This window comes from Athene cunicularia, assembly GCF_003259725.1.
Source record: "Athene cunicularia isolate RWA chromosome 14 unlocalized genomic scaffold, athCun1 chr14_part1, whole genome shotgun sequence".
NCBI classification, from domain to species: domain Eukaryota; kingdom Metazoa; phylum Chordata; class Aves; order Strigiformes; family Strigidae; genus Athene; species Athene cunicularia.
In genome coordinates, this window is record NW_020799118.1 from 14,313,997 (window position 1) to 14,334,939 (window position 20,943).

Genomic DNA, 20,943 nt, shown 5'->3' on the forward strand with positions numbered 1-20,943 from the left:
CCAGCAGCAGCAGTGTCACCCCGCCAGGGTGTTTATGTGATTGATGGTGCCTGTGCTCAGTGTGGGTGACAGTTGATGCCCTGTGCTTGGCAGAGCCATTCCCCAGCATGGTGGGTCTCTGGGGGTTGTCGCTCTGCATGTCCCTGCCTGGTGCTCCTCTGGAAAATCCCTTCTTTGAGGGGATGGAGGAGACAGGTTCAGTCCCTGAAGTGACTTAGCCATGGTGGCCCCAGCAGCAGAAGCCAGCAGCTCGCTGGCAGTGCCTGTCTGCCTGGCAATGGGGTGGGTGGCACGCTGTGCTCCTCCTGTGGGAATCAGGCACTGAGCCAGTGGTACCATCAGTGGGTCACACTGTCCCGTGGGGAGCCAAGAGATCAGCATGTGCCAGTGAATCGATTCAGCTCTTCACAGCCCTCCATATTTGCCCCACCATGTCTTACAGTTGCCAAAAATCACCTTGTGTTGTTGCAGACAGTTATTCCCCATTGTCATGGGGACACGTGAGGACCCTGCGGATAGCCAGCTCCACAATGGCAGTGGAAAACATCCTTTGGCTTGTTTGGTTCCTGTGGCACAAGGTCTCTGTGGAGCTGGAACCCTTTGGCATTGTCCCTGGGGTCCCCCCCACATCTCCTGGGCATCAGCCACGGATGCCCTCACCCCCTGCAGCATTTCCTGGGGAGGAAGTGGCTTTTAAGCAACACTGGGGGTATTTTGCAGAAATAACCCCAAGGGGCTGCAAGTGCAAGGAGCTGTTGGAGGATAGAGGACATCCCTGGGCATGTGGCGGGAGGGGAGGGGGTGCAGGTTTGGTGTTTCATGGCGCCTCTCAAGGTTTTTTATTTGAAAGGAAAGGCTGTACGAGATTTCACCATAAATGTGATCTGAAAAACTGTTAGCAGGAGGGGAGCGGCGTTTCTTTCATTAAAAGATTAAAAACTCAGCCACAGGGGATGTTCTCCTTAAATTACAGATGAAAATAAAAATCTGTATTTCCAAGACAGCTCTTGCTAGGGACATGGTGCTGTGCCAGGAGCTGTGGGCTGGGAAGGGGCCATGGGGAGGCTGGTGGGGAGAGCAGTGTCTGCGGGAGTATAATGGGTCCTGCAGATCTGGAGAAAAGCTGGGATTTCTTGCTCCCCTAGCTGCCCTGAGGAGCCATAAAGCATTTTTCCATGGGATAGAGGGAAGTGTTAAACTCCTCACGTGCTCCTGTGCCTCCTACAGCATCATCCTCCATTTATCCTATAGCAAGCTCAGCCTTTCCGTGCTGCAGGGAGCTGCCAGGCATGGGGTTCATCACCCCAGCCCCCAGAGCCCCTCTGCTGGGAGGTGATCATACCTGCCAGCGATGCCCATGTCACTGGGACCAAGGGCATGGCACTGCCTTAAATAAATAACTAAGGTTAATCCAGTGTCTTGGTGAGACTGTGCTTCGCCTGGGCTCTCGGGTTTGGCTCCTCCCTGCCCAGGGCTGCAGCCGTGGGGCTTGGCTGCTGCCAGGAGGTTCTTGGTGTATGGGTGGATTATATCTGTGCTGCTTCTGGTGAAGGAAATGCATTTTTTGTTGTTGTTTTAATTTTTTCTGGAATGGTTTTGGACAATTGATTTTCTAAAATAGACTCAATGAGAGGAAATTCATTTGTTAACCTGTCCCTGTTCAGGGTGCAGATATGGTGCTTCCTTGGTAGCTTTATTTATGATTGCATCTGCTTTAGAGCAAAACCAAACCTATAAATTAAATGTTTTGTCTGCCCTCAACCTCTCCTCTGTTAAGCAGGATTTAAACGGACAGAAGGAGCTGTGTCCACGTCTCTGCCACCTGAAGAAAGGCCCCAGTGGCTATGGCTTCAACCTGCACAGTGAGAAGTCCCGGCCAGGGCAGTTCATCCGCTCGGTCGACCCCGACTCGCCGGCCTCCAGAGCGGGGCTACGGCCCCAGGACCGGCTGGTGGAGGTAATGGCACAGGGGTTTGGCTTCCTGGGAAGCCTTTTGGGGTTTCCTCAGCATATGCTGTGTGGGAATGTTCAGTCCTTCCCAGCCTGGCAGGAACAGCCGGGTCCTGTCTTCCTCTTGCAGGTGGGGAGAGGGACAGCAGAGGTGATGGGACCCTCAGGGAGCCACAAGCTGAGAAACCCCCATCCTGTGACTTTTTCCATCAGATCATCCATGTTCTTCCATAATACAGAGCTGTAAAACTGATGTGGGTGATTCAGCAATGGCTTCAAGGTCCTTCAGCAGCTCATTCAAAGCGGGCACTTGCGAGCACTGAAAGGAGGATGGTGCTGCTGGCTCTGGCTGGCACAGAGGAGGGTTGGAGCAGGCAAATTGCTGCCCCTGTGCCTGCCTGGGTGGCAGTGGGATCCTGTGGGCAGATGGAGTGCTCCATGGGTGCCCATCTCCCTCCCCTGCAGCACAGCAAGCCCCATAGTTGGCAGCGTTGTCTGATGCCACCCGGTGCTGGAGCTGCAGCCAAAGAGGTGCTGGGGACACATGGGACCCATCCCAGCGCTGCGGAGGGGGTGACCTCCCACCCAACCACCCTCCGGCCTGGCAGCTAGCCACAGGCACAGGGACAGGTCAGTGCTGCCCCCTGAGCTGATGCGCTGCCAGGCAGGTGTTTGGGAAAAGAGGGGAAAAAGCTCTGCAGAGATTTGAAGACCCAAAATTGTGAAAAGTGGAGAGAAACAGCTCTTGGAAGCAGGTTCCTGGTCACTGAGTGCTGGACAGCACGTGTCTTGATGTGACTGGGAATTGCCCTTCCTTCAGCTTGTTTGTGTCTTGTGTTTTTCCTGAAGAATGAGGTCCCCCCCTCCGGAGCTGCCTGTGCTCCGGGCAGGGCTTGGGCAGCACATGGACAGAGGGATGGGTGGGGCTGGATCTGGCAGCCGGTGCCCCAGGCCTGGCAGCCATCACCCCTTTTGCTGTGGGAGCTCGTGGATGTCCCCTGCTTGGTGTGATGTGTGGCCCTTCCCCAGGAGGATGAACCCCAAAACCCTCCCATGGGGACCAAGCCGTGGCCCTCGCCACCAGCTCAGGGGGAAAAGGGGTTTTCACTCCTGGAAGAAAATGCTTACATCCCGTAGAGCTGGGCAGGTTGGGGAAATACTAAGGTCACAGCACTTGCCTGCTTTCTAGCCCCATCAATAATTGTTCCCCAGGCAGTGGGAGCTGCTGCCTCTCCCCAGCACCTGAAAGTTTAATGCCAGGAGCAGCACGGGGCAGGGGCTGTGAGCAGGGCACCGGCGGCAGCAGCTCCCGGCAGCGCGGTGTCACAGCAAGGAGCTGTGTTATTTATTTATTGGTGCTTGGCCGAGCGCCTGGCACACACAAAGCGGTGAGGGGTGAGCTGGTGAGCTCGGAAACCTGATCCCCTCCGTACCTGCTCTTTGGGGCTTTGATAAATATTTGATGCTCCTCAGCCCTGCTGCCCTGGGCAGGTTGGGGGTGCTGGGGTGGGGGGAGAGCAGCCCCCTGCTGTCTGGCCAAGCTCAACCCGGGGTGAGCACTGGGCATGAATTGGGGTGACCTGGAGTGACAGGAGGGGGATGCTGGGGACAGAGAGGGGTTACAAGCTGGCAGCTGAGGTAGCCAGTGAGATGCAAAACCTGGGGAAGGGGTTGGCTCTCAGGACCTGCTTCTGCCCCAGGTTTCTGTTGAGGCATCCAAAACACAAAGGGGAGCCCAAACTTCGGAGCTGGCCCCGCTCAGGCTCTGCAGTGTTCACTCGCCTTGTCCCTTTGTGGCACAGACATCCAGCTGTCACCTCTGGGTCATGTCAATGCTCCAACCCCCCGACAGCCTCAGCACAACCCGCAGGTGAAAGGGTCCACGGCTGGGCCAGGACCAGCCTCATCTGCTGTCCCAGTTCCCAGGGATGGGCGGGGGCAATGCCACACTAGTGTAGCTCGGTGACCTGGGTTACCCCACTCCCAGGCTCGGTCCCCAGCTCTGGCATCACTGTGCTCTGCTCTTCAGGGTCTGGCATGGGAGAAGGCAGTTGTCTGTCTGCAGGCAGAGGAGGAATAAAACTATGTTGTTGCTGGTGATCCTGGAGAGCCATAGCCCTGTAGGAGAGCAAGTGTGTGCATGCAAGGCATGCAGTTACAACGTTATGTGCAGCTTAGAAAAACAAACAGAACCTGCTGTCCACTTCTCCTAACAAAGGCCTGTCTGTGCTAGACAGATTTCTGAAGCCTTTGGTTTGTTTCAGAAAGCTGGAGTAAGGGAGTAGCTATTTTTGAGAGGAGGTTACTCCATTCCCAGTGATCTCTGCCCCACTAGCTCTCTGCCCTTCTCTGTCCGAGCCAACTAACGCATCGCTCTGCTGTCCCACGGGCAGGCGTCTTCCGATGCCAAAGGCCGGATGGGCAGCAAAGGGTGGGTCGAGCTTTGCTGGAGATGGGCTGGAGCATTGGAAAGAGATTATCACACAAAAGCGTGTCCAGCAGCGAGGGGCTGGGCGGTGCAGAGACCTTCCCCTGTGGGACAAAGGGTGATTCATTCCCCACTGTGAACAATGCCTCGAAATCACAATTGTCCCCTCACTGTGGGGAACAATCGGGAGCAGAGGATCATGTTCCCCAGCAGGTCCCAGCTCGCACACAGGGAAGGGAGAAATGAATCCGTGCAGCAGGCACGGGAAATCCACGGTTTTCTATCGTGGAGGGATGAAAGATGGTGTGGTAGTACCACAGCTGCCTGGGCAGGGTGGGTGAGCAGGACACACCGGGGGCACCCAGCCTGCTGTCCCTGCACATGGTTGCAGCCTGAGATCCCTGGGGCACATCCAGGGTCAAGGCTGGGTTTGAAATTGCTAAAGAGGGGAGCAGGAGTGTTTCAGCAGGATGTGGACGTGAGAGGTGATGGCAGAGTCTGGGATCTGTGCTTCCCGATGGATGCGTTTGGGATGTGGGCAGGAGTGGAGGTGTGCGGTAGCACGAAGGATGCTCTGTCGTCCCACCAGGTGGGTGGAGGGTGGTAGGAGACCATGGCTGGCTTGAGAATGGGGACAAAAAAGCCTGCAGCCTTCCTATCATCCCAACAGAAATTAAGAAAGGAAAATCTCATCCCTTAGGGAATGAGGAGTCTGCTCTGGGGGTCAGTGAGCTGGGACCAGCTTCTCTGCTGTGGGGGGCACAGACTTGGGTTCTGATGCCATTGCTTTGCAGGTGAACGGGATAAACGTGGAAGGCCTGCGGCACTCGGAGGTGGTGTCCCACATTAAGTCCCGGGAGAACGAAGCCAGGCTCCTGGTGGTGGACCCCGAAACGGATGATTACTTCAAGAAGCTGGGGGTGACCCCCACAGAGGAGCACACCAAAGGTGAGACCTCGCTTTCCCTGGGTGACTCTCCACCGTGCCTGTGACCCACCGTGGGACTTCAGAAGTGAGGGAGAGTCATGTTTCCCTTCTGTCTCATCCCATGGTTGTTTCCTGAGCACCACCCAGCTATTTCTAAATAGAGAGAATACTTCCTAATCTAGCCAAAACCCAATTGTTATTTTTACACAGTGAATAATTAATTTAGGAACTTGCTGCATAATTTGGCAAAGTGTAGTGGGATCTGGGGGGGAGCTCAGTGAGCAATGAGCTCACGGAGGGATGCTCAGTTGGGACTGGTCTAGATGGTTGGGGCTGGGAAACTTCCTTGAAGGCTGTTCCTTGGACCCCTCCATTTTTGGGGGCAGCACCCACACCCTGAGAGACAGGGTGTCTGGCGTTAGAGTGGGTGGACCCTCAGGGTTTGGGGGAGCAGAGCGCTCTGCTGGGGTGCTGAGTTGGGGTCTGGGGAGGGAGAGTGTAATAAATCCCACGTTGCAATTAGGAGCATTGAGAAATACCAGAGCAAACTCTCTGTGTGTGCAGGAGGAAGAGTTTCACGCCACAGCAATCACAGGGGTGGCTGTTGCAGAAAATATTTTCCTTGCTGTTGAAACCTGGCAGAGAAAGCTGCCTGTCCACTCCCCAACCTGTTGTGCTGTGGCTCCCGGGTGGAGAGGGAGCGGGGCCCTCCCCAGCCTGTCCTGCCCCCTGCAGCTGAATGGGGAGCTCTGTTTCCCAGTACAGTTGTGCTTATCTGATCTGCACCCCAGCTCGCTCAGATGCTCAATGGGGAGATTTGTCCCAAGAAATGGGTCAAACAGTGTTGAGAAGCGCACGGGGCGAAAGTGGTGTCAGATGCTCCACATCGGTTCGAGGAGGAGCTGGGGCGAGAGCTGTCTGCTGGCACGAGTGATAAAGGAGCCCTTGTTCCCTGGGGTGAGGACGCAGCCAGGGCCACGGGCACGCTGGGGGTGGGGGGGGTGCTCGAGCCCCCACCTTGGCTCTACAGCCCTCGCTGCTGGCTTGACGCATTCGCCAGAGATGAAGAGTTGGGGCTGCCTGGCTTGATGACAAAGTGCTCTGGTAACTTCTGTTGTTTGCCGGATAAGAGGAAATAATAATTGCACTCTTTAATCAAACCGCGTTGACCTCAAGCGGACAATTTCAAAGTCTTACAGCTGATCCTTACCCCCCTCAACGTTTTAGCCAATGCCTGTATTTTATGCACCTTTCAGGATTAAGGAAACATGAAAATATTTCCAGACATGCCAAATTTTGAAATTACTTTTTTTAAAGTCCAGTTTCACTTTAATATTGCTCATGATTTGAAGCTTGCTTCTCATTTAAATAACATTATCTCTTAGCTTCTTCTGATACCAGAGACTTTAGCATCTTTTCTGCTATGAGCTGACTTTCTTCTCATGACCATCGCTCAGAGCGTATCGTACTGTAAACACGAGTCTAACATTCAGTATGATAAAATACTCAAGGCCAGGGTACCTGGGGAGCGGGTTGTTTGCTGCACACTGACACCAACAAGATGCTGGTTTTGGCAAAGAATCTTGGGTTGGTCTTTAAGATTCCTGATTTAAAAGCCTCTGAAAAAAATTACTTTAAAAAAAATGGGAGCACGCTGAATTTAGTGCTTATGGAAGGAAGTTACTTGGTCCCCTGCCTGGAAGGTGTTTTTTTCTGCTGAGAACACCTTCCTGGAAGGTGTTTTCTTCTGATTAAAGTGGGGCTGTTTTTTAAGAGTCCTGATTTAATAGCTTCTGAAAAAAATTATTTAACAGCCAAAAAAATGGGAGTGTGCTGAGTTTAGTGCTCGTGGAAGGAAGTTACTTGGTCCCCTGCCTGGAAGGTGTTTTCTTCTCATGAAAACATGGTGAAATCAAGTGAAGTCAGGGGAATTGGAAAGAATTTGGTTCCAGAAGGGCACAAGGGGGATGGAGAAGCGTTTGTATGAGTGCAGAAGCAGCGCAGGACAAAGTCAAGAGACAAGATATGTGAGCTGGTGGAGCTGGTGGGGTGGGCACAGGGGAAGGTGGGCTTGGGTGGCCGGGTGGGCGATGCTGGGGGGTGCTTGCCCAGGACCCGAGGCCAGCAATCCTGGCAGAGTGCATTTACCACGTGTTTTCTCTGTGTGGTCTCTAGGTGTGGTACCTCAGCCCTTGACAAACGGATCCGCACAGACCCAGGTGAGCACTTGCCTGCTCCAGGATGCCCCGATGGCCGGGGTGCCTGAGCAGCAGTTTAGGGGAATGTGTTGGAGTGATCAAGATGGATCAGGAGGGAGAGGTCAGGCTCCCGGCTTGCCGGTTTTCCTCGGCTCCCACCTGCGACACGTGAGCATGTGGGGATGAGTTGCCAGTCTGCAGAGCAGAGGGGGATTCTCACAATGTTCCCCAGGATTGTTGAGCTCATCTTAACTGCTGCTGGCTGATTTTAATTGCTATGTTAAAGCTGTAACAGCAACAAGGCTGGTTTTGGCCCCATTTAATCATTGTCCCCGGTGACAGAAGGAGGAGGTGAGTGGCTGCCCAGGGCTGGCAGGATGGGGACCGAGCTCTGCCCGGCGTGGGGCTGCAGGAGAGCAGCAGCAAATCCCAGGGAACTCCCATGTGTCCACGTGTGTGTGTGTGTGTGCACGTGCACGTGTGTGCAGGGTCCCTTGGGCAGGTTCCTCCCCTCCAGATTCTGTTCCTGTCCCTGGACAAGCCAGGTGTTGCTCTCTGCCTGCCAGGGTAGCTGGGATGTCCGTCCCCACCAGGCTGCAGCATTTTTCTGCCTAGCTTTTTTTTTTTTTTTTTTCCTAATTCTGATTTGTGCAAACTGGACTAACATTCTCATTCCCACTAGCTGAATGGAGGATCCACATCTTCATCTCACAGTGACCTTCAGAGTCCTGGGAAGGAATCAGAGGTAAAAACCCCAAACATTCCCCCTCCCACCTGCCTTACAGTGCTGTGTAAATGCCTTTCAATGCATTTTCAGCTTTGTCTCACAGACTTGGGTGCGCTTACATCCACCCAGCAAGCAAAATCCAGAGGTTTTTTTCATCCCTTGCACTGTAGATGTGCCTGAAGAGGAGTCGTGAGCCACCAGCAGCTGCTGGTTCCAGCACAGAGGTGGCCACATTGCTGGGATGGATCGATAACTCCTCAGGCAGCTGGTTGAGGGCTCAGGACCCTCGGGGTGACGTGCTGTAGCAGCATGAGCTGCTGGCCCAGAGATATTCTTTCCCCTCTTTGGGGGACAGAAAAGCTCGTGGGGGTCATGTGGCCTCTGCCAGCAGCAGCAGATGCCCCCTATTAAGAGATGAGTTTTGTGAGGGTGCAATGCCTGCTCTGTCCCGACTCCAGGAGGACTCATACGTGTTTGTCCCTTCGGGTGTCATAGCCTTGGGGAGGAGGTGGCACTGCCCCAAACCGAGGAGGACGTCAAAGGGTAATGGCAGCAAGTTAATTGGCACTTTGTTAGGCAGTGATTTGTGCTCAAATATTTGAAAAGAGTGTAAGATGGAAGGATGTCTACAAGAGCTTTGGATCTTAAGTGATTAATTACACTGATGAGGTCCAGGGCAGGAGGAGCAGAGCTGTGAAGTGCTGCTAACGGGAACAAGGCAGGCTAAAACTTACAAAAAGCCACATTGCTTTTAGCTTGGAGCAGAGCGAGTTTATCACAGTGTTTAAAGGAGCTGCTTGAGCTGGGAGGAGCATGGATTTGGTGACCTGCTGGGCTGGTTTTGGTGGGGCCTGGCTGAATGCCACAGCGAAGGGCCAGAGAAGAGGCAGACCGTGCTGTGCAAGGTCAAACACAAGGCATGGATTGGTACTCTCCTGGTGTTACTAATTTAGCAGTTTGGGGGTTTGTTTTGTTTTTTGTTTTTTGTTTTTTTTAAATCATAAGTAGGGGATTCCTAAAGTGCTCAAAAATTCATCTTTAGCATGAGGCTCTGCTAAAAGCAGAGGAATGTCTCCATGCAGGTGCTCTGTGGGTGTCTGGTGGTGCTCGGTTCTGGTGCTGTCCCCTGCCCCAAGCCGGCTGGGAACGGGAGCCTGACGACAGCAAGTGCTCAGGCAGCCTCCTCTGAGCACCAAGAGCCTCTAAAACATCTCGAACGCCAGCTGTGTCTGAGAGCTGTGGCCGAACGCCTGCAGTCTGGCATCTCCGCTTCTCTCCGAGTGTTAAATAATACATGTCCTGATCCAATGGCTGCTGCCTTTGGAAAACCGGGCTGAGTCCCAGTGCCTGAGCACCGCAGCTCCTCCCACGGAGTCACCTTTGGGGCTGTTTCAGAGATCGCTGTCCCACCTCTGTGCTAGAAACCAGAGTCCGTGGGGGTGAGGGTCGGGGGGGGTTCCTGGCAGCGTTGCCCCCCCAGCTCGTGGCCTGGCGTGCTCAATCAAGCCACCACCCAGTTCAGTTTGCTTTTGTTAATCCAGAGCAAAGCGGGTGGAAGACCTGCCCATGGTTATCAGCGGGGTTTGTGAAATTATTATTTTGGAGTTTCGCATGTGTGGTAGGGCAGCAAAGTGAGCAGACAGGTTTTAAAATGTTTCCTTAAAACTGAAGGTCTTGCTTCTGGGTGTTTGCCTGCTGCGGACAGGAGCGCGGTGCTCAGAGAGTGCAGCCGTGCAGCTCCCTGAGCCGGGCTCCCCAGCACCTCCCGTACAGATGTGATCCATGAAGCTTTAGATTGTGCCCACTATGGTGTGTGCTGCCTGCTGAAACCAGCTTGGATGAGCCAAGTCCTCACAGGGATTGGTGTTTCCCAGACCTGTGGGGTGTGAGGGGCTCAGAGACCTAGTGATGGGTCTGTCCCCAGCAGGGATGCAAAGGAATGAAAACATTTTGGCCAGGATGTTAATTGTACCCTGAGGATGTGGTGGCCATCCTTCACCTACTGCAGGAACAGGAGAGTCAGAGTTAGTGGCACCTGGGGTTCCTGGCTTGAGGGCACATTCCCACTGTGACTTTAGAAAGGAAAGTTAATTTTCTTATTACAAAAGTACTTTTATTAAGCAGATGGAAAGATGATGTTTTCAATCCAGGTCCCAAAGCAAATGCTGCCTTGAGTGGTGTCTTAGGGTAGCTGTGTTGGGCATGGCCAGCTGGGCATACAGGCACTGCTGTCCTCCCACGTCCCCTGTCCCCACCTTGGGTAGCCACGGGTGCTCTGGGGGCAAATGGGTGCTTGGGCACACAAACAGGAGGAGGCCTTGCCACAAGCCCTCCCTGCAAGCCCCGAGGCTCACCCAGTTTGCTTCCTGCCCCTGCCTACACCAGGGGCTTATTTTTTATTTTCCCAGCAGACAAGCAGAGGAGCAGCTTGTTTTCCCTCTGGCAGCAGCTTCTTTTCCACTCCTAGCCGTGGCAGTCACGCATTCTTCAGGCAAGGAAAACAAACTCCACAAAACGCAATGTAGTAATTAACTTTGCAGCCACACGGATGCTGCTGCTGACTGAAACCACAGACACGGCATGGGGGGAGGATTTTGACCTTCTGCTCCAACCCCCCCACCATATGTTTGCTTATCATGCACACTGGAGGAAACTCCTCTCCTGAAATGTTGCAGGACACTGTGGCCGAGCTCGTGGCGGGGGGATGCTGGTGTGGGCTGATACCTTTTCTCCCTTCTTCACACAGGATGGAGATGCAGAGAAAAAAGACCCATTTGAGGAGAGCGGGCTGACCCTGAGCCCGACGGCTGCCGAGGCCAAGGAGAAGGTGCGGGCCAAGCGGGTGAAGAAGAGGGCCCCGCAGATGGACTGGAACAAGAAGCGAGAGATTTTCAGCAATTTCTGAGCCTTGTTGGTGGCTGCCGTCCGCTGCTCTCCTGCCCCTGCCCCAGCTCGGACGTTTCTGAGGTGCCTACGCCCTGTCCTTCAGTGTCCACGTGAGATGCTTTGTGCTCTGCTCTTCACTGGTTGCTTTTACAAGGCGTATTTTAAAGTCCTTTTTTTTTTTATTTTTTATTATTATTATTGTTATTATTATTGTTACTCACCAGCGATTCTCATAAGACAAATGTGACCAAAGCTCCTTTTCTTGCTTGCTCTTCAGCCTGGCTCTGGCTGCCCGCCGTCCCCTGTTCCTATGAGAAAGGACTGGAAGAGTTTAACTCTCGTTTCTTACCTGCATAATTTAGGCTTCTATTACTTCTTGGTTTTGTTTTTTTTTTTAATTTGGGGTGTTTGTTTTGTTTTTGCCGGTGTCCCAGACTGAGCCCCGTGGGATGCTCTGTGTCCCTGTGCAAATGTCTTACAGCCTCATGCCCCCACCATGGTGGGGGCTGCAGGGTGTGGGGTGTACCTGGCACCCCCTCCCCGGCACCCCATCTGCAGCATTAATGGGAGGATGGACAGTGGCTATAAATGGCTTCTGTTGGATTTGACATTGAAACGAAAAAGTTTGTTTTGTTGTTCGTGGGGTTTTTTTTAATGAAGTCCCACAAGTTTCCAGTTAGTTTAGGAACCTCCCGCCCCACCAGTGACTTCCACCCTGGCAATAGAGGCCGTTTTTCCATCTGCAACAGCTCTGCAGAGGGGAGAGGGCAGGATTTAAAAACAAACCCCAAACCCAACAGCCCAAATACCACAGGCCTCACCATTTGCAGCCGTTGATGCAGCACTGAGCAGCAGGGGAAGGCAGGGAGCAGGGCCAGTCCTGCCCTGCGCTGCTGCAGGCTCAGCAAGAAGATGAGAGCCACAGGATGCTACAAAAACTCTTTGGCCAGACTCAAAAGAGAGCACAACCCAGGTCTGGTTTTGGGGAGGAATGTGGGGATGTGGCTGTAGCTGCAGGCTTGGTGCTGGGGTTTGGCTGGGGCTGTGCTGGGTCCTGGAGCAGGATCCAGGTCCCACCCACCCAGTTTGTTACTCCTGGGCTGGTGTTTGATGCCTCCAGCCCATGAGCATGACCAAGGCTCACTCTTGCTGTTGGGGGGGCATCCTCTGAAGCCGTGGGGTCTCTGTGGGGCTGGCTACGACAGGGTGGTGGAGTGGGCAGTTGCTTTGGCTTTCTGTGGCCTCCCTTGAAAACACCCTGCTCAAAAATGCATTACGAATCAAACCTGTGTAAGTTCTTTTATGACATGCCTTTGGCTGTACACGAGGGAAGATGACTAAGCCGAACTACACCACTCTTGGAGGTTGCAGAAGTGTTTTCCCAGGACAGGATCCTGGCTGTGGTGGGGCTGGCCCCCTCCTCACGCACCAGCAGCTCCCCGAGCCGCAGCAGCTGCCCAGTATTTCAGCTCAGATGCCAAGGCAGCAGTGGGAAGAGACTGGGCCCAGCAGGACAGTCGAGTACAAAACCACTTTCCCCAGCTAAAAGCAAATGGCAGCAATCCTTTGGCCATCGATGACCATTTTAAAACACCTCGTTGTGGTTTTTGCCCTGCAGCCCTCCAGCACTGTTGTGTTACGAGCCCAGGGCCTCTGTGTTAGTCTGTGCTATGGTTATCATCATGGCTCTGGGTGTATTTAAGTATTGAGCTAAAAGGTGCCTTATAACATTTACTGCTCTCCTCAGCAGCGGGCTGGGGCTCAGGGCATGGGACAGCAGCAGCGGGGCTGGTGCTGTTGGTGGGGAGCAGCTGGTGCCCATGGCTGTTGGCTGGCTGGCCGAAGAGCATGGAAAGCCTCAGGGGTGAAGGAGAGGAGTTTGCTCTTTTCTGAAAGTTCTCTTTTTAGGGATGTTGATGGGCTGAACAGATTGAAATAATGACTTTGGAGAGGAACCGGTGCAGGTGTGTGGCTGTTGATGACGAGACTGGCAGTGGGATGATGGCTCAGGATGTGGAGAGGTTTGCCTCCCCTCCAGGACTCTGCCATTAACAACCCACCTTCCCTCCCCCTCTTCAGAGACAGTTACCTGCTCTCTTTTTGCCCTCCCCCAAAATATTTTCTTCTATACATCAGTAATCTTTTGAAGGAGCCCTTCTTTTTCTTGGTATGCATATTGCTTCCCGTGCCCGCATAGCCAAACCCCAGGCAGTGCCCCGGCCTGCACAGGGCAGAGCGTTCCCTGCAACACTGACCCAAACGTCACACTCTCCGATGCATGTCAGAGAGCAAAGACCCCTTTGTAAATACCCCATTTCTCATACAAAACTCGACCACTGTAGTTGAGGGGGTAAAAAAACCAAACATGTAGTTTTGAATGCAGGTCAAAAGAAATCAGGTATGCAAATCTGTATTGATAAGATTTTTAAATCTTAATCTCTGCTTAGTCCATGGAAACTGCTCCTGGTTAAAGCACTTACCGTATTTCTGACATCTTGTAGCTCAGTAGTAATTATTCAGTTCCTGTACATTTAACTTGGAAAAAAATCAATAAAGTATAAGGCTGTCAGCTGCATTGTAAAAACATAATGTACACTGTAATGTCAGTAATAAACTTTGTTTTCCCATGTACCAAGTACTTATTTGCTCGTTCCTCATCTGTTTGGTGGGGAACTTCAGAGCGGAATTAGAGCCGCCTTTAGCACATTATAAACTTTGCTTCCTCCCTTGCCTGTTTAAAGAGTAGCTGAAATCATTCCTTTGAAGCCCTACAGTGAAGTCAGCACTGCCCTTTCTTTGAAGAACAAAACACAGACGGTGGTGATGTCCCTTCTGTCAGCTTCTGAGGCTCACACCAGCCTGGCTCCCGTGGCTACTGTAACCCTTGCCAGCACACCAAGAACCAAGCGCGACGCTGGCTTGTCTCTTCTACATCACCCCCTGCTCTTCTGCTCCCAGGACCCAAAGGTCACTTCTCCAGGTGGTGGCCGCCTCTGATCTGGCTCGGGAAGGCTTGTTGTGCATTACTGACAGCAGAGCCCCTTGCGGGCAGTGAGGTGGGCAGCCTGGCAGGTTGCTGCTGCCTGCTCTAGGCTGGCAGGGCTGGTTGCTATGGCCTCCTGCTCGGGTGAGGTCACCCATGCTCTCCTCCCCACTGCCCTCTGTTGCACAGATGCCAGTAAACCTCACAGGTGGAAAAAACCCACACCCCCCCACCTTTATTAAATGTGTCTTTACAAGCAGCAGCAAGTCCCTTAGGACAAAGCATTTCTCCCACCGTGGCACAGCCTGCAACTCTGCCGGGGCATGCTCCAGCATTCACACAGGGGCTGGCACCTTTGGCACTGACGCAGCAGGACTGCTGTGCTTTGAAAGACCCTTTTTCCTCTGGAGATCTCAGCTGAGGCCCAGAGATGCTGAGCTGGTTACAGCAGACTCCCATTTCCCTGCAGTCACACAGCCAGCCCAATGCAAAGAACAGCTTTACCAGGCTCAGCTCTGGGCTGCGGCTGAGCCAAAGCAGCTTAGTTGCTCTACCAAGACTGGGTGATCCCTCAGCGTCTCTTAGCAGCTGGGCAAATGTCTTGATTGAGGCACTCATTGCAGCGAGGATTCACAGGAAGGCAGGTCTGCTGGCCAAAGCCCACCAAGAGCCAGTTTATCTCCCTCCAGAGATCCCTGCAGCGAGAAGAAAAACATAAGCTTTCCGATACAGCTGCTTGGAGGGGTTGAAGAACAGCCTGTGCTTTTAAATGGATCCCTTTCACCTACTGCCTGTTCCTCTCAGCTTCCCAAGGCATCTGGAGGCAGGTCCTGGGCTCCTGCTAAGAACAGCCCTCCTAAGCCTTCCTGGCTGGTCTGAACTGAGCTGGGGAGCAAAGGACAGACACACAAAGTGCCTGTGGTTCTTCTCTTGGGCCAAGGCATGTGCCAGATGCAGAGATGCAATGAGGACCTGGCAGCTGGCACTGGATACTGAAGATTAAGCACCAGTGAAGGCCAGAATCCAGCCATGGTCTGATATTGCTGTTGCTATTAGGCTCAGCAAGGTCCTGTGTAGAAAAGCACCTGGCTTGGGTCATTGTAAATTTGTCAAGGCAAGAATCAGGCAGCAAGACCTCCAGGTACCTGGCTGCACTAGTGGTGCTCAATATATCTGCTAGCCAGGAAGCAACCAAGTAGCTGAGATGCTGCTGTTACAGCTCTCCAGGAGAGAACACCCGCAGACTAGTCCCCCCATAAAGGGGGACCTGAAGTGTGGTCACTGAAGATGCAAAAAGCAGATGTGGCTCCCGCAGGTAGTGCAAGGGGCTTGGAGGGGGGGCAGGAGGCTGGGGTCTCAGGGCTCACCTGGGCAGCCAGTCCTCCAGTGCTGCACGAGTTTCCTCAGGGTATCTGGTCTCCTTCTTCACCCACTTCAGCCTGTTGGTGATCCTGTGCACATGGGTGTCCACAGCTAGGAAGGGAGAGCCCAGAGTTTAGGTGGGGGCAGACACACCTGAACGGAGAGAGCACAGCCAAAAGATGCCCAGCACAGCACACTGGGTCCAGCCCGCTGGCTGGCAGGGACAGGCAAGACTGAACAGGAGGGGAGGCTCGCTCACAGAACAGACGTGCTGCTTTCTCCCTAGGCCCAGAGCCAAAACCAAGATGGGATGTGTACCTCCCCCCACCATGCAGCTCGTGACACGCTCACACAATCTGACCAAACCTTCCTTCAAAGGCTTGTGCGCTCTGATCTAGCAGGCACAGGGCAGCCTGTCCCAGGTTCTCTTCCTCCCTGTGTTTCAGCTGATGTTATGCAAGTTGCAATCTCTGCCCCTTAGTTTACCCAGATGGAAAACACATTTCATAATACCCACCAACACAAGAGGGTTTGTGAGGGCTTAAGCGAATGTTTATAGAGTGCTTTGAGCTAAAAAGATCTGAATGCAAAGTATATTATTGTTAGATCAGCAGCGATAAACCTGTCTCTACGGCTAATTGGGCAAAACCCAGGAAATTGCTGTAAACAGGAAGACTAAGTCTTGCCTCCTAAATCAAAACTGAGCACACAATTATTTGGAAAACAGTTGGCTACTTTGGCTCCCTCTAGACTTCCCTCCCCCACAGCAAGGAGAGAACAACAGACCCCAAGGGCTGTTAAATGTAGTGCAAGAGCCACATTTGGTAGAGCTGACGGTCACCAGTGGGACTGCAGGAGTCAGCTGCCATCCTCGCTGACCTTGGCCAGGTGGCACGATTCCGAGCTTTCCCAGGGCTCCTCCGTCAAACAGCAAATACACTTGGAATATTAATCTCTCCCCAGGGGCCCCCAGGACACTGCAGCCGATCATCCAGCCCCATCTGCCGGCAGCTCCCAAAGGAGCATCATGCAGAAGCCAACCTGCCCACAGCCTGGGCTGGCCCATGGCCACTGCAGACGCCCTCCCAGCCGATCACCGCTCAGGCACACAGCTCCACGGGGTACAGCTACTCTCCTGCACTCTCTGATCAACAACACAGTGAACAAATGTACCTGTGCTCACCCACTGCCCAGCCACAGGAACTAAAACCGATCAGAAATTCTGTAGCTAGATTGCCTGAGGCCATTTCTGTCCATGACCCATCACGAATTACCGATTTCAAACGGTAATTTTGACTAAGCCCTGCTTCTGCCCTTTTATGGCTTGCCAAACAAAAATCTCAAATGAGATTTGTTTAAACAGAAGCAACCGTGGGAAAAAATAACCTCGGACTATCCTACAATACCCCCAAATTACAAAATTGTCCCCACTTCTCTCTCATTTGACACCAAAGAGATTGCCAAGCATTATTCTGCCAGCACATCTGTTAGGGTGCCTACCCAACTAGGCAATACTCGTGCTGCTTACCAGCATCTGAGGGGAGGGAGTGGCTGTCCCTGGGGATTTCTACTGCCCTTGGGGATTTCTGCTATCAAATTTGGGGAAAAGCATTAGCTGATCTATGCTTAAATCCTACAGCAACTCATTGGCTGTGAGTGGTTGGTTGAGGGTCACATCCTTCACTCACCCAGATTCTCTGCAGATGACTAAACTGAAGCCATGCTCTCAGGCAGTTTCCCCAGCTGCAATGCTTCCCCTCTGACCAGGGAATGGATCAGGAAGGATTCAGGAGAGGAACAGGGAAAACATGGGACAACCTACCTATCCCGGACACGCTGTCCCAGGCAATGTTCATGGCCAAGTGGGCCATTTTGGGTCCAACTCCTGGTAGCTGCACCAGCTCCTCCACAGTTCTCGGTATGTCACCCCCGTATTTCTGTTTCAGGATGGCTGTTGTCTGCTTTATGTACTTCACCTTGTTCTGGAAAACCAAAGGGAAAGGCAGAAAATCCAAGCTGCCCTCCAATATGGGGAAGAGAGACAAACAGCTCAGAAAACAAACCATTCCTGAGTGTACATTACATGTGAGGCCACACACTGGAGTTTGAAGAGGGGAGACAGAGGTCTTTGACTTCTCCTTGAAAGCAAAATGCTGAGCCCTGATTAGCTCTAACCTCTCCTGCACACTCCAGGGACTGCAGCAAACAATCTTGCTGTGAATACAAATTGCTAAAACTGGTGTAAAATACACCTTTCAACTTGACTCCAGGGGAAAGATCACCACAGGGCATGGCACGCAGGCTGAATACCAGCTGGGGGAGCATCTCTTAGGAGCAGGGATGGTTTGCACCCACCTCCTGCCTTCCTCACCTGCTGCCAGCTCAGTGAGTGGCCCCAAGGACAAGCCTGCAAAGGACAAGCCTGCACCCGCTCTGTGCTCCACTCCTGGGCCTCTGAGCTGTCTCAGCTGCATGGGAGCGGAGGAGGGTGGAGGGGGTTCCTCTACATGCACATTGGGTGCTGCTGTGATCTCGCACTCACCCTCCAGAATCCTACAGGGTAAATGATCTGCCCAAGCGTCACATCGTCCATCTGCAAAATCCTGTCAACTGTGAGGCCGTGCTGCCTCAGGCGCAGCATGGCAGCCGATGTCACCTGGTCCTTGGTCTGGCTGGAGAGCATCAGCGACAGCAGAACTTGGTAGCGCATAACCTGGGGAAAAGGAGACAGTGAGACACCCCAAGATCTCCAGGAGGATCAAGCCGCCTTTGGGGCTCAGTTCTACCATCCAGCACCATTTGCAGTCCAGTGTATAATATGGACCTACCCTGGTTCAGCTATATCCAACTAAAAGAGACTGGAAGGCTGCAACAGAAATAAACCACAGCCTTTTAATTCTACCACACAATAAAGGGAGAAAAGAAACACCTTCAATCCAAGCAGCCAGCATGCGTAAAGGGCAGAGAGTAGCTACTCTCTGCTGGGATCGCATACCCAAAGATGCCAGTGCTGAGCCACGAAGGGCCAGACAAAGCTTTTCCTGATGATGGGATTCTCAGGAGACCCCACAGGACGTAGAAGTACAAACGCCTGATGATTTTCCATGCAACTTCTGCTCTAAAGCAGCTTTTGAAAATCCCATCCCTTTCCCACCAAACTTCCATAGGAATTGGGTATCTGCCTCCAGTGAGCTCCTCACAAAACAGAATCTAAAGAACTGGGATGACAGAGACTGGGAGATGAAGCACAAAACCTAGAAGTTCCTCTGATGACGTCAGGCAGGGTTTAGCTCAGACAACTCACCTCCTATTTCTCAACTGATTTTTCCCCAGATGCAATTGTGTCCCCACCAAAAATGATGCAAGTAACCCAGACTGACGCAGAATAATGTGGGATACAACCCTTCCTCCATCTCTCTTACAAAGTTTACAAAACCACAGGTGCACTAGAAAAAATCTCTCAGTGGTGGAAGGAGGATAATCTCTGAGCACATGGAAGTTGTGCAAGGAGCGCTGGTGTGTGCTGAGGGTTACAACGTCCACTTTTTCTTGGAAGCAACGACCCTGCTTCCCTAGGGAAGAGAAGTTATTTCCGTATCGCGCCCCGCAGTCCCCCTGGCCCCACAGCTGCACTCGGTGCCAGCCCACACGGCTGCGGAGCACGTGACGCTGTCTGAATCCGAAGTCAAAGCTGACCCGTCTTCCCTAGGGATCTGAGCCCACGGCACAATGCCAGCACTCAGGACAGCCTTACATGCAGCTGTGTCTTTGAGACCCCTCCCTCAGATCCCGGCAGGTCACCGTGGAGCCAGCGATTCCCGCTGCTCTGCCGAGCCTGCCTGCGGGATATCTCCATGTTCCCACACCAGCGCCGTGCCCAGGGCGCGCAGCCCTGCAGCTCCGAGTCCCAGCGCTGCACCACAGTCTCATCAGCTTTGTTTTTTGTACTGATGCAAATGGTCCCCTCGGAGGGAGGTGTCATCTGGGGCTTTTGATTGCGTTCCCAGGCTTGGGGAGCACCGTGCCATCCCAGCACGGCCCTTCCTTTCAACCAGTATCCCCTCAGAAGTGGGCTGCAAGAGGGGAGGAAGCCGACCTATGCTCATGCACTGCTCTGAAAAGCACAAAAGCAGCCTGGAAAGTTTTTTCTCAGCTCCCCTTGCCTTTTCTCCATACTGTTTCCTCTGTATTACAAAGCCATCTTGCTGGATACTCTCCTTGGATTCCTACAGATATTTTTAAGAGGGGACATGTCTTCATGCCCTGCCAGCCTGCCCCAGAAGACAGCACTGCCACAATACACTCTCAGGGTTTTCACTCCCAAGTCCAAAACTATTTCTGCCTCAGCTCCTACTCTTGGTTCAGCCCACTAATTCTTCTGGCAGCAGTTTAAGCGGAGGACAAGGGCCTTTCACAGCTGTGTTTGCTAGTTGGTCTCTAATGCCCAGCACGGGCTGAACGCAAGCAGAGAACAGCTCAGAAAACACCCACGGCCATTTCACAAGGGCTCTGAAGCCAACGAGCCTGGTACTGGCGAGGCAGCGGCTGACTCTCCTCCTCTCGCAGGATGAACGCTTTCTCTCATACGCAAGCTCCTGCAGTAACCTCTTGTGGGAGCAAGCCCAGCCTAAAGTCCTGATACACCCTGTGTTTATTTTTCTATTCTGGAGACAGCTGAAGCAGGATGTATCCAGGGGCACCCTGAGGCCGAGGGAAGTGGGAAGGCTATAGAACTGGGGCTGTATTTTCACTCGCCTGCCTGACAGAGCCCTGCAGGGTGTTACCTGCGGAGGTGCACTGCTGTCATAACACTTCTCCACTCCCATCTCATCGACGGGAGCATCTCTCTTCCTCCTCATCTCCCGGATGTGCTCCAGCTGCTGCCGCCAGTCCCTGGGCTCCCAGCGCGGTCTCTGGGGCTCAGATGTCCCCTGCTCGGCACCATCCCCCTGCCCAGATTCGTAGGCAATGGCGATGCTCTTCCTCCTCTTGCTGCGCCTCAGGGCACTGGCTGTGCCCCGGGCCCGGCTCACTGCAAGAGTTGTAAAAGAGATTTTTCAGGCCTTGGTCTAAAAACCAGAGACAGCATTGGCCCCGCGTGCCAGCAACCCCCGGGGTGACCCTGACGGGGGCTGATCTCCTCTTCCTCCCAGTCTCAACCCTGCAGCAACCCATCACGTCCCCCCAGCCCTGCCTGGAGCTAGCCGCGGGGTGAGGAGTGGCTGGGCAGGACGTGGGGAGCAGGTGACAGGAGTTGGGGACACACGTCACGCTGTGGGGACGCGTGTCCCGGACACACGGACGGCTGCTGAAGGGCCGAGGGGGACGGGACAAGGACACCAGGCCCCTGTCCCCGGGCTGGGCTGGGCTGGGCTGGGCTGGGGCCCCGCTCTCCCTCCTTGCAGACCCCCCCTCCTCCCCGTACCGGGGCCGCACACGACCCCGCCAGCCCCGGCAGAAACAACCTCAGAGCAAGGATTCT

At 53.5% G+C, this 20,943-nt stretch overlaps 2 protein-coding genes across 2 annotated transcripts in view; one reads left to right on the forward strand and one right to left on the reverse strand.

The window, feature by feature from the left end:
- Window positions 1-13,663, forward strand: part of SLC9A3R2 (SLC9A3 regulator 2) — a 33,717-nt gene extending 20,054 nt beyond the window's left edge. Inside the window, exons 2-6 of the mRNA XM_026859202.1 lie at window positions 1,781-1,957; window positions 5,173-5,326; window positions 7,481-7,524; window positions 8,186-8,248; window positions 10,977-13,663. Of these exons, the coding sequence (XP_026715003.1) occupies window positions 1,781-1,957; window positions 5,173-5,326; window positions 7,481-7,524; window positions 8,186-8,248; window positions 10,977-11,135 (597 nt within the window). The 3' untranslated portion in view covers window positions 11,136-13,663. The remainder of the gene's footprint in view (window positions 1-1,780; window positions 1,958-5,172; window positions 5,327-7,480; window positions 7,525-8,185; window positions 8,249-10,976) is intronic.
- NTHL1 (nth like DNA glycosylase 1) lies at window positions 11,379-20,589 on the reverse strand. The gene is made up of 5 exons (XM_026858895.1): window positions 20,246-20,589; window positions 18,004-18,174; window positions 17,284-17,443; window positions 15,467-15,572; window positions 11,379-14,794 (listed from the first exon to the last, which is right to left on the reverse strand). The coding sequence occupies exons 1-5, from the start codon at window positions 20,318-20,320 to the stop codon at window positions 14,671-14,673; spliced, it is 636 nt and encodes a 211-aa protein (XP_026714696.1). The 5' UTR covers window positions 20,321-20,589; the 3' UTR covers window positions 11,379-14,670.
- Window positions 20,590-20,943: the final 354 nt, after the last annotated feature.

What these genes read in the sequence shown, in the direction of transcription:
- NTHL1 (XM_026858895.1), bottom strand. Translation starts at nt 20,320, where the DNA reads ATGAGGAGGAAGAGAGATGCTCCCGTCGATGAGATGGGAGTGGAGAAG. An exon ending in ACCCTGTAGGATTCTGGAGG is followed by an intron (nt 17,444 to 18,003) that starts GTGAGTGCGAGA and finishes TTGGTTTTCCAG; the next exon opens with AACAAGGTGAAGTACATAAA. An exon ending in CTGGAGGACTGGCTGCCCAG is followed by an intron (nt 14,795 to 15,466) that starts GTGAGCCCTGAG and finishes TTCTCGCTGCAG; the next exon opens with GGATCTCTGGAGGGAGATAA.